The sequence below is a fragment of the Rhincodon typus genome, chromosome 3 (assembly GCF_021869965.1).
Source record: "Rhincodon typus isolate 14 chromosome 3, sRhiTyp1.1, whole genome shotgun sequence".
Classification (NCBI taxonomy): Eukaryota; Metazoa; Chordata; class Chondrichthyes; order Orectolobiformes; family Rhincodontidae; genus Rhincodon; species Rhincodon typus.
Window position 1 is genome coordinate 23,269,031 of NC_063334.1, and position 13,203 is coordinate 23,282,233.

The 13,203-nt window shown below is 40.1% G+C and overlaps 1 protein-coding gene across 4 annotated transcripts in view; it reads left to right on the forward strand.

The window, feature by feature from the left end:
• bnc2 (basonuclin 2) overlaps nt 1–13,203 on the forward strand; it is a 446,623-nt gene that overhangs the window by 150,719 nt on the left and 282,701 nt on the right. For all 4 annotated transcript variants that reach the window (XM_048595058.1, XM_048595055.1, XM_048595056.1 and 1 more), the window contains exon 2: nt 6,220–6,322. In XM_048595058.1, coding sequence (XP_048451015.1) covers nt 6,220–6,322 — 103 coding nt within the window. The remainder of the gene's footprint in view (nt 1–6,219; nt 6,323–13,203) is intronic.

Sequence of the window (13,203 nt, forward strand, 5' to 3'; positions counted from 1 at the left end):
AATTCTATTCCGGTCCCCCTCCATGTACATATCCAGATGTTACTGCAAGGATTAAAGCATCCAGTGAATGGATCAAATTGGCAGACCACACAGCTCCATTTGGGGGAGATAGTGGCACAGTTGTATGTCATAAGGCTAGTAATCCAGAGGCTCAAACTAATGGATGGGGTTGAATTCCACTGTGGCAGTTGGTGGAATTTGATTTCCATTATTTTGAAAAGGTTTTAATTGAAGTTTCATTCACGGTGGCAATGAAACTATTATCAGCAAAAGAAACATCAGGTTTGCAAAGTAAAATAAGAAGTGCTGAAGATACTGAGCAGGTCTGGCAGCAGCTATGGAGAGAGAAACAGAGTTGGTGTTTCAAGTCCAGTATGACTTTTCTTCAGATTTCCAACATTTGCAGTATTTTGCATTTATCATCAGGTTTGCTAATGTTCTTTAGAGAAGGAAGTCTCTTGTTTTACCTAGTCTAACCCAATGTGGTTTACTCCTATCTGTCCTCTGACTAAGTGAACAAGCAACTTAGTTCAAGGGCAATTAAGGATGGCCTTGCCTGCAATGCCCTATGTCATGAAAGAATAAATAACTCCACAGCTGTTTGGAGACCTGATCTGCTTGAATCCTATTAGAGACGATGGAAGGAAATGCACATTTTAAATGGTGGAAATACACTGGCATCAGCCATTGTTTCCTGATGAGGAGCAGCCGTTTCTGACCAGTTTGTCCTAAAGTGCAGTATTGTACACAACAGCATGAAATGAATGAGAGTCAGAATGTGCCTTCGGGTTCCTTAAATCAGTCTGAGACAATGACTTAGTGCTATTTATTAAACTATTGAAAAAGAACCTTTGCTGATTTCATTATAGTCATTGGTATTCCTAAAGGGACAGGTACCTGTAATTACTCAGCTGGTACAGCAGATGGTCACATTTTGATGGTTACTGTACTCTAGAGATTGGCATAAAATCATTCTTTGTGTGAAGTTTTGTATTAGATTTGGCATTTCAATAGTTCTTAGAGTAAGGTAGGCCATAGTACCAAATGGGAATTGATACTGGGTTAGCCGACACTTAGAACTGGTAGAGTATAGAGTTATATAAAATTTACATTTCATATAGAACTTGACCATTCTACCCAGTTAGTCTGTGCTAATATTTATGTTTCACAGGAGATTTTTCCGATTCCACTTCATCTCATCCTATTAGCATAAACATTTTAAAGGTTTGGATATTCATGGGTTTCCCAAAATTGAGCATGTAGTGTGTTTCCAACCACCTGATATATTTCCAATTACTTCCTCTGGTGACGTGCTGAAATGCACCTAAATCTGAATGAGAATCTTCATTCTCATGGGTGGAACAAGTTTTGATCCTTTACTCTTGTATTTCATACGTTTATCTTTCAAAGTTTAAAGAATTATGAATAAAGGTTAAACTTTGGAAGTACTAGCATAAAGTCCAGAATCTAAACAGCTTTATACTAGGCATTCTGCAGAGCCCTGGTTGATTTTAGTGGCCATTACAGAGACGTGGTTACAGAATGGTCATGACTGGGAGTTAAATATCCAGGGGTATCAAACTGTTTGGAAGGACAGACACGAAGGTAAGGGAGATGGTGTTGCTCTGATTTTTAAGGATGATATCAGGGAGGTAGTGAGAGATGATACAGGTTCGACTCAACAAAACGTTGAATCCATTTGGGTGGAAATTAGAAATAACAGGGAGAAGAAGTCACTGATAGGTGTGGTCTATAGGCCACCAAATAATGACATCGTGGTGGGGCAAGCAATAAACATGGAAGTAGCTAATGCATGTAAAAATGGTACAGCAATTATCATGGGGGATTTTAATCTACATATCGATTTTTCAAACCAGGTCGGTCATGGCAGCCTTGAGAAGGGGTTCATAGAATGCATCCGCGCTAATTTCCTTGAACAATATGTAATGGAACCTATGAGGGAGCAAGCTATCCTAGATCTAGTCCTGTGTAATGAGACAGGAATAATTAATGATCTCACATTTAGGGATCCTCTCGGAAGGAGCGATCACAGTATGGTCGAGTTTAAAATACAGATAGAGCGTGAGAAGGTTAAATCCAGTGCCTATGTCCTGTGCTTAAACAAAGGAGACTATGAAGGAATGAGGGGGGAGTTAGCTAAGGTAGAATGGGAGCAAAAACTTTATGATGGGTCAATTGAGGAACAGTGGAGGACTTTCAAACGATTTTTCACAGTGTTCAGCGACGTGAATTCCAGTGATAAGGAAGAACTGTAGGAAAAGAGAGAGCCAGCCATGGATGTCTAAGGAAATAAAGGAAAGTACCAGATTGAAAAAAAAACATACAAAAAAAACAAAGATTAGTGGAAAACTAGTAGACTGGGAAATCTTTAAAGGCCAACAGAAAGCCACAAACAAAGTTATAAAGAAAAGTAAGATAGATTATGAGAGTAAACTAGCTCAGAATATAAAAACAGGCAGCAAAAGTTTCTATAAATATGTAAATCGTAAAAGAGTGGCGAAGGTAAACATTGGTCCTTTAGAGGATGAGAAGGCCAATTTAATAACTGGGAATGAGGAAATAGCTGAGACATTAAACAGTTATTTCGTGTCGGTTTTCACAGTGGAAGACACAAATAACATGCCGAAAACTCATGGCAAGAAGGTTATAGCAGGTGAGGACCTAGAAACTATCATTATCACTAAGGAGGCAGTGCTAGGCAAGCTAATGGGGCTAAAGATAGACAAGTCTCCTGGCCCTGATGAAATGCATCCCAGGGTACTAAAAGAGGTGATGGGGGAAATAGCAAATGCACTAGTAACTATTTACCAAAATTCACTGGACTCTGGGGTGGTTCCCTGGAAAACAGCCAATGTGACGCCACTGTTTAAAAAAGGAAGTAGACAAAAAGCAGGTAACTATAGGCCAGTTAGCTTAACTTCGGTAGTGGGGAAAATGCTTGAATCTATCATTAAGGAAGAAATAGCAAGACATCTGGATATAAATTGTCCCACTGGAAACACGCAGCATGGGTTCATGAAGGGTAGGTCATGTTTAACTAATTTGGTGGAACTCTTTGAGGACGTTACTTGCGTGGTGGACAATGGGGAACCTGTGGATGTGGTGTATCTGGATTTCCAGAAGGCATTTGACAAGGTGCCACACCAAAGGCTGCTACATAAGATAAAGTTCCACGGTATCACAGGTAATGTATTGGCATGGATGGAGGATTGGTTGACCAGTGGAAAGCAAAGAGTAGGGGTAAATGGGTGTTTTTCGGGTTGGCGGTCAGTGGCTAGTGGTGTGCCTCAGGGATCAGTGTTGGGACCGCAATTGTTTCAATTTACATAGATGATTTGGAGTTGGGGACTAAGTGTGGTGTGTCAAAATTTGCAGATGACACTAAGGTGAGTGGTAGAGCAAAGTGTGCAGAAGACACTGAAAGTCTGCAGAGGGATAAAGATAGTCTAAGTGAGTGGGCAAAGGTCTGGCAGATGGAGTACAATGTTGATAAGTGTGAGGTCATCCATTTTGGTAGGAATAACAGCAAAATGGACTATGTTTTAAAGGTAAAAAATTGCAGAAAGCTGCTGTGCAGAGGGACTTGGGAGTCCTTGTGCATGAATCGCTTAAAGTAGGATTGCAGGTGCAGCAGGTGATTAAAAAGGCAAATGGAATTTTGTCTGCCATTGCTCGAGGGATGGAGTTTAAAAACAGGGAGGCTATGCTACAGCTGTATAGGGTCCTGGTGAGGCCACATCTGGAGTACTGTGTGCAGTTTTGGTCTCCTTACTTGAGAAGAGATATACTAGCACTGGAGGGGGTGCAGAGGAGATTCACTCGGTTGATTCCAGAGTTGAGAGGGTTGGATTATGAGGAGAGACTGAGTAGACTGGGATTATACTCATTGGAATTCAGAAGAATGAGGGGAGATCTTATAGAAACATATAAGATTATGAAGGGTAGATAAGGTGGAGGCAGGGAGGTTGTTTACGCTAGCAGGTGAAACTAGGACTAGAGGGCATCGCCTCAAAATGAAGGGAAGCGGATGTAGGACTGAGGTCAGGAGGAACTTCTTCACCCAAAGGGTTGTGAATCTGTGGAATTCCCTGCCCAGTGAAGCGGTTGAAGCTACCTGGCTGAATGTTGTTAAGGCAAGGCTAGATAAATTTTTGAACAGTAAAGGAATTAAGGGTTATGGTGAGTGGGCGGGTAAGTGGAGCTGAGTCTCAAAAAGATCAGCCATGATCTTATTAAATGGCGGGGCAGGCTCGAGGGGCCAGATGGCCTACTCCTGCTCCTAGTTCTTATGTTCTTTTGTTCTTATTTTTGGCGTTTTCACTGCCCATTGTAACGTTGCAAGATTGCTCAAGAAGAGGTTTCCAATGTTAATCAGTGCGAACATGTTGCAGTGTTAGACCCTGATAAAGTAGAAATGAATGGATCATTTTAGGGTTGGCAGGATGTAACTAATGGAGTATTGCAAGGATTTGTGCTGATTTCTCAGCTATTTAGAATCCAAACTGATGACTTTGAGGGACAGAATGTGATAACGTATCCAAGTTTTCAGACAATGTAGAATTTGATGGGAGCGTAAACTGTGAGGTGGACATAGAGTGATGTGGATAGGAAGTGATTGGGCAAGAAGTGGAAGCTGAAATATTATCTGAGTAGAAGGGGTGGTTGGGGAGCATGATCTCATTGAATGGCAGAGCAGGCTGGAGAGACTAAATGGACCATTCATGCTCCTATTTCTTTTGTTCTGACTCACTTTGGTGGGATACCTGGAAAAAACAGAATATGTTCCAAATCATCCAAAGCTAGAACATTGGGATGTTGTACACTAACCATGGAAAGGTGATTAACTTTCGCAGACAATGTGCAGGTACAGCAAGCAATTTCGTAGATCATAGAATCCCTACAGTGTGGAAACAGGCCCTTTGGTCCAACAAGCTCACACCAACTCTCAGAGAATCCCACCCAGACCCATCCGCCAGAACCCACTTAATCTACACATCCCTGAACATTACAGGCAATTTAGCATGGTCAATCCACCTAACCTGCACATCTTTGGACTGTGGGAGGAAACTGGAGCACCCGGAGGAAGCCCACACAGTCACGGGGAGAACTTGTAAACTCCACACAGATAGTCACCCGAGGGTGGAATCGAACCCGGGTTCCTGGCGATGTGAGGCAGCAGTGCTAACCACTGAGCCACTGTGCCGTCCCTAATTGGGAAGGCGAAATAGCATAGTAATGCCTAGTGTGAAGACTTGAAGAATAAACCTCAGTCTTGCTACAAATAACAGAACTTTGAGATCACACCAATTGTACTTTCAATGGCTTTGATCTTCTTAATTGGGCTAAGAATATATTTTCTGTAGTCAGGGTGCAGTACAGGTTCTCTAGATTAATTCCAATGGGCGGGTTGTCTTATGATGAGGGAATGAGCCTGTATTCTCAATTGTTAGGAGGACAGTTGATTATTCTGAAATATGTCAAGTCGTTGAGGGCTGAGTTTGGTAGATGCTGAGAAGTTATTTCCTTTGGACTCTCGAACCAGAGGCTTATTGTCTCAGGATATGGGTTCGACCATTTAGGACTGAGATGAGGAGATATTTGTTCACTCAAGGCTGTGAATCTTTGGAAGTTTAACCCAGAGAGCTGGGGATGGCCTGTTGATGAGTTTACTCAAATAGAAATTGACAAACCCTTTGAGGCACAAGACTTAGAGAGAGAAAAGTAGAACTGAGGTAGAAATTTAACCATGATCTTGTTGTGTAGTTAAGCAGGCTAAAGGAGCCAAATGGCCTACCTCTGCTCCTTTTTCTCGTGCTCTTACAGGAAGGTTTTTAGTTAACTTTGTAGAAGAGTTGCTATAAATTTTGGTTTCATTTGTAAATTAATTCAGTTCTCTTTGACTAAACTGAAGATTCAAAAATTATTGAAGTGTGATTTCCTGCTGGAGCTGCCGGGATGGATAGACTCAGGCAGGAACTCCTCATGGGACCAAGTCTGCTTCCCATTCCATATGTCGATAGTTTTTTTTGTGACAAGATTCTCAAATGATCTCACTTTGCATCCTTTTAGAATCAAAAGATCTGTGAGCACAATGAGGTAACAGAACTCAAACACACATCAGACAATGTTCATACAATGATGAGTGACTGGAAATTATTATAATTCACCTGACACCTGCCTTTACTTTCCCTCCTTTAGGCCATTCGCTGTACACTGGTAAACTGTACGTGTGAATGCTTCCAACCAGGAAAGATCAGCCTACGAACCTGTGACCAGTGTAAACATGGCTGGGTGGCACATGGTGAGTGAGATCAAACATTTCCACCAAATTATGTTTGTGAGAGATGGCATGATTATATTGAATTACATAAAACTGTACGCACAGAGGCTGACTTTTTTGTCAAACGGGTCAGTGTTGGTATTGCCGAACAAACAACTTGTCTTTAGCTAACACTTTTAACATGATGACTTATCACAAATAACAGTCATAGGTGCCTCATGGGAACACAGTTCAACAGAATTTGATGCTGGCCCTAGCCAGGAGGTTAAAGAGAGAGACATTCAAGCACATCTTAAAGGAGGTGAAATGGGTAGAGAGGTCGAGGGGATTTAGGAAGAGAAATTTAAAACTTCAAGTCCAAGCAGCTATAGGCATGGCCTCAAATGGGAGAATGATAAAAAATTTGGTATTCCCAGGAGGTGAGAATTTAAAAAGTGTAGAGATCTCAGAAGGTTCTGGGGACGGAGGAAATTGCAGAGATGGGGAGGGATGAGGCTATGGAGGGATTTGAAACTCCTTCTCGATTTGAACCTCCTACGCCACTTCATCTCACTCTAACAACATTCTTATATCCCTGACTTAACTAGATACTCCTTAACTGCATCTGTTATTCATTTCCACCAACTCATGTTTGGTATCGCTTTGCACAATGTAATCACTCTGGGTAGAGTTTTTTCCTGAATTCCCTATTGGATTTCAGAATTACTATCTATTTGTGACCACTGGTGTCAGACTCTCAACACAATTCAACACATCTTCTTTATATCTAGCCATTCAAAACCCTTCATAATTAGAAAACTGAATCAGGTCATCTTGTAGCCTTCTCTTTTCTAGAAAAACGGTTTATTTTATAATCCAGCTCTTCAAAATACAATGTTGACATAAGTATTTAATTTGGATTGTATGTATATTTGGAGCCAACTCTCAGTAAAAGTACATATGGTCCAAATGATTGCTTAATTTTGAGAAGGTAGATATATTCCTGGTTCAGTAAACAGTTGCAGATTATTGGGATGGGATAGATTGATCTGATGACTGACGCTATTGGATGGAAATGTTCCAGTCTCTGGGGAAAATTAGGAATGTTATTTGGAGCACAATCAGGTCAAAGTTCAATAGTTCAGATGCAAAGATGCATGAATATCCTGGAGTTTTGTTCATCTTTGTGAATTGGAGAATATTTATGCCAAAATTGTGTTAAATGGGTGGTTAGGATATAAAGTAGAGCAGATATAATAGACTTACTGTATTCTTCTTGATCTTTGCCTTGTCACATTCTTGATAATAAGTCTTGAAGACCAATTTTAATTCATTATGATTCTTGCTTGCGGATCTAGGCTGTTAGTTCATCTAGCTAATAATTATCAAATATTCAGACCTACGTCTCCATATCGCAGGTGAAACAAATTAATGTTAAATCATAAAAAGGCTTTCCTTTTTACGACATTGCTGTTTAGTCATCTTCTTCAATTAAAGGTATTTTGGTAATCAGAGGACATAGATTTAAGGCAATAAGCCAGATGTACAATGCTACCTTTGCAGTATGTGCTGTTCATAAACAGTAGACAAATCCAACCCAATCAATTACTACCCCCATCTGACTTCTCTCAATCAGTAGCAAAGTCATAGAAGGTATTGTTGACAGTGTTGTCATGTGGCTTGCCAATGATCAGTTCTAATTTCCCCAGGTCTGCTCTGTTTCAGACCACTTTATTGTCTTGGCCCAAACAAAGGTATGGTTAGAGTGACTCCCAGATATCAAGGCAGTATTTGACCAAGTGTGGCATCAAGCAACCCTAACAAAATTGAGGTCAATGGCTACTGAAAACAAACTCATTACTGATTAGAGGACACCAATTATCTCAGTTGTATGAAAACTACTTTGATAAAAGAAATTTAAAACCTGACTTTTCTGCTTCATGAGCGTGGGTTGCCAGTCAAAATGAAGATATTCTGCTGATTTCATGGAAATCTCTTAATACCAGTTAGAGTTCTTTTAAGGTCTAGTGACATAAGCATGTGTCACAGAGAAAGCAAACTAGGTAGGGCTTAAGACTGGGTTGCTGACTTATGCAAGGCTAATTTCATCCAATTAAGTCACTTGTTGCTGTCCTGAAATTGCGGACCTGATTTTCAATGCTTCTCATAGAAAGAAGCAAACACTTTTTGTTTGGATAGGCCAAGACCTTTTTCACGAGAGTTAAGGAGGTTTCGCGGTGACCTTTATTGAGACTTATAAAATCATGAAAGCCATAGATATATTGATTAGCAAAGATCTTTTCCTTAGAGTAGGGGAGTTCAAAACTAAACAGCATAATTTTAAGGTGAGAGGAGAAAGATTTAAAAGGACCCTGCGGGGCAACTTTTTCACACACAGTCATTCATATGTGGAATAAACTGCCAGAGGAAGTGGTAGATGCAGGCACAGTTAGAACATTGTAAAAGACATTTGGACAGGTACATGAATAGGAAAGGTTTTGAGGGATTATTGGCCAAATGCAGGAAAATGGGACCAGTGTAGTTTGGGAAACCTGGTCGGCATGGATGAGTTGGACCGAAGGGCCTGTTTCCGTGCTGTATGACTGTTAAAGTTGCAAATGCAAACAAGTGACAGCTTGAACCCAGCTCACTTGAAAACCTGCCTAAGCTGGCACCTTCCTGCCTGAGGGGCATCAGTAGATTATGGATTGATTATGTCATTATATTCCCTGATACAATGTGTTGCATCGTCAATGTGCAAACCCATCATTAATATGCACCTTGTCCTACTTAGCATTGTACACATGCAATGGCGAAACATCCAGTGCTGACCTGCCCTCTGATGTTAAAGATTTCCTTCAGGAATCAGAAAGCAGATTTCAGTATTTTAAAGTGCAGGAAGAAAAATTGAGCATTTGGCCCATGCTTCATATGAGTCTGTTCCCACCTGTCTTCATCTCATGTATTAATATATCCTTCCATTCCTTTCTCCAACATATTTCTGTAGCTTCCCTAAAATGTTTCTGTGTTATTCACCTCACAACACCCTAGTAGCAAGTTACACTTTCTCAGTAAAGGAGTTTCTCCATAATTTTCTGTAAGATTAGTGATTATTGTCTATTTATTGCTCCCAGTCTTGGTTTCCTCTGCAAGTGAGAATATTTTCTTATATCTATCAAACCTTTTCATAATTTTAAAGGTATCTATCCATTCACTCTACAGTCTTTTTAAGAGAAAGAAATCCAGCCTATGCAATTCTCAGTGCTAGTATCATCCTTATGAATTATATCTGCATCTTCTCCAATGCCTTTCTGTAGGAAGGAGGCCAGAACAGTGGTCTGGTCAAATCTAATTGCAGCTATGGAGCTACCTGCCCTTGGGGAACTGCTATTGTGTGAATTTGAAAACAATGCACCTTCTGTTTCTTATAAAACCTCTCCAGAAAATGTAAGATGATCTCTGTCAGTAGATCATCAAGAGGAACTTTACCAAATAAGCTTTGTTTGTCCATTACAATATGACTTGGAAACTCAGACTTTTGTTGCTTCATATTTTGGCACTTTAGAATGTTTACGTTGCTTTTTACGCAATGCATTCCACTTCTTGCAATGAATGTCCTTGACACATTTCTAGGGGACATTAGGTGAGTATATGAAGAAGTTCATGCAGTTCGATGAAAGGTGATAGGATAAGCATAAATGCTAACAAAGATTGAATAGCCTGAATGGTCTGTATCCACTCTGCAGACTTGTTTGTCATTCTACATATGCAATCTCGGTGAGACCTTTTCCTTAGATGACGGGAGGAAGACAACATGCAGATGAACCAGAGCCACACCCTTGTGCTTTCTAGAAGCGTCTTTAGAAGATAGTTTTGGTCTGGGAGAAAGTTACCCAGTTGTCACCTCATAATCAGGAATACTGAATGGTGATTCGAGAGGCAACTGGTATTACTTTAAAAACGAGTAAGGTTCAATATCTACCATTAATAATATATATGCTGTTTTTTTTTTCAGGGCCCTTTACAAACAAAATTTCTTTCAAAAGTAAGCAAAGTATTTTAAAATCAAAGACTTTGCTTATAGACACCGAGTACAAATAAGGAATGACTTCCACTAGACCTTGCATGTCTTAATACCTTGCAAGTACACAGAGAGAGACTGAAGGAACGAGGAAAGAAGCTGCATACTGCAAGAGAAACTGGGAATACAGAGAGAGTACCAGACAAGTTGGAGTACAGGTTGAAAGAAATTGGGTGTACAGAGCACGAATGAGAGAAAAACTGGGAGTCAAAAGAGAAACCTGGAGTAGAGAGAGAAGAAAGAAAACAAGAAAGAAACTGAGACTTCAGAGAGAGGGAAAGAGAAAATAAGAAGAGACTGAGGGAGTGATGGAGAATGTGAGGTAGTGGAGGAGAGAGTACAAAGTTGGGAAGAGAAAAATAAATTAAGGGAGAGTGAGAGAGGGAGCACGTACTGACTGCAGAAATATTTTCATGCAATTGTTTGGCAAACCCTCTGACAAATAATACTTCATTTTTATTACTCTCACATCTCAGGCAACCCGTCATAGAAAGCCTGTCCTAGGATCGGAGGAGGCAAAAACAGGTGTCATATCTGCAGTCAAACTCTAAAAGATTTGCAAGGGAGATCAGCTGACAATTACGCTAATGCTGCAGCTTTTATGTTATTATCTTGAGGTGCTGACTGTTGCATGACTGCCTCAAAGAGCGCAAGACTGGACACAGTGGAAACTTGATAGTTATGAAATAAAAAGGGCACTGTGTGGATCTGGATTTGGTTCAAAGTTTGGAGCAAAATTTGCAATTGGGAGTTTCTAATAGTGTTTGCCTGGAGCTATAATTTTTTTTTATCTGAAGTCTTGTTGGAATAAGATAATAGGAAATCACAATAATAGTTTCCTTTTTGTGAAATTTTAATTTCTTTGCTGTACATGGCTAGATGATGTGTACTAGACTGTAAGTTCTTTCTATTTGTGTGATATAATAATTTTATCTTCACATTGACAGTTTGATCATTTTGAATTACTTCAACCTAATTGGAGTAATTTCCTTACTTATATGATTGTGGTAATTGCTTAATATTCTTCGCAAAAATGAAAAATATTTAAGCATGCTACTTGGGAGTTATTAGTAACTTATTAAGACAGAGTTAAGTAAATAATAACAGGAGCTGGCCGATGGGCTTGTTCTTTCATTCAATATGACTGATCACATTTTGGCCTTAGGATAAATTGAAATCTACTGTCTTGTACGTGAATGGCAACAGGCTTTATTGAACAAATCTATGTACAGAGGGTGGTAGAGGACAAATTCAGGAGTCATACAAACCAAAGCTCCAGCTCCAGCTCCATGTGATCTGACATCGGTATGATATAAATTCATACACACTTACTAGTTATCCTTAGTGTCAAGGCATAATTCTCTTGTCTTCTGTATCATTTGCCTCCTGTTCTTTTATGATCCCAATTTAATCAATCTGGTTTAACATTGAACATTTTACTCTCTATTTCTGTCTCCTTCCCCCTCAAGATCTTGTTTTAAGGTTGGGTAGCACAGGTGTACTCAATATGTTGCCCCTTGTGTGTAATGCATAAGAGCTCTGGCTACCTCCGCACAGCACTTGTGGGAAACTTCTATCACATTTTCTTTTTCTGTGGTGAGTTCCTGTTCTTCTCTTTCCTTTGGGCCATTTGCAACTGAACGTAAGATTTAGAAATTTTTGTTTTATTTTGTTGCCTCCTCATGTAGTTGCTGCAGCTGTTTGATTTCCCTGAGAAATGTTTGCATTTCAGTCTCTGAGGCTCGATAGTGTTGCATGACTGCTATTAGCTGGGCTTGTAGTTTAGCAGTCCCTTCGTATAACTAGACTTGTCTAACTCTCTCAACTTTAATATCATCCGGCTCCATTTGACGCCTCTCTTAAATCTTTTCTGAGGTATTCATTAGCTATAAAAGCTCTGTTGTTTGGGCTTCTGCTGTTTTACTGAAATAAATCTTGAATTCTTCCACAGCGCGTTGTTAAGATTCATCAGTGGCCTTCAGCAATAGTAGACTTATGATCTCTGACCATTCAATATTGGCTTGATCTAATTTGGGCTTGAACATCTTCTTTGCCTTGGATCGTTTTTAATGAGCTGTGCACAATTATTGAAATAGCTCTTTGGTGTGCTGTTTTTGGGGTTTAACATTTTTTTTCTTTGACTGTATCAAAATTACCTGGTTATCATTTGCTCATTTTTGTAAGTTAGCATTGAAGCTTTGAGGACTCCATGTTTGATCGAAGATTCTTTTCTAACTCCGTATTTCAGGATCCTTCTGATATTGTGGCCATTTTGCTGCTTTTAGGAAATTCTGAATTTTTTCTGGTGTTAGTTTATGGCTGAACTACTATAAGCTCCTCTCAGCTGCCGTCTCTTTCAGTGACACGGTGTCTTCGGCCACAATGTTGTCGGTGTCGGGGTCCCAAAAATGATCCAACAGGCCTGTTACATTCCCTGAAAAGAATTCATCCTCTAGCTGCATGTGTTGCTGCTGTAACTGTGACATGGTCTTTCTCAATGCAAGGCCCTTTCTTAGACTGGTCGGGCTGTGAATGCATGGCAAAGGAGTCTGCAACGGCGGTGAATGGACTTGGTTTCTTTGCAAGCCTTCTGGTGGACATTGTGTACTCTGTTATTTCCCATCTCCATGTGTAGCCATACTGTGCTGTCGTTAAGTACATATTGTTCAGCTGGGTGACTCTGCAGCTTGCCACATCCCATTCTATGGCTATTATTTATTTACTTCCTTTCACATCCTAACTGCTCCTCTGGACCATTTCCAGAACTTGTTGCAGTGCAGCAGCCTTCTGCAAGCTTCACTTATGTGCCTGACTTTTGCTGGCACTCTGGGCTGCCTCCACT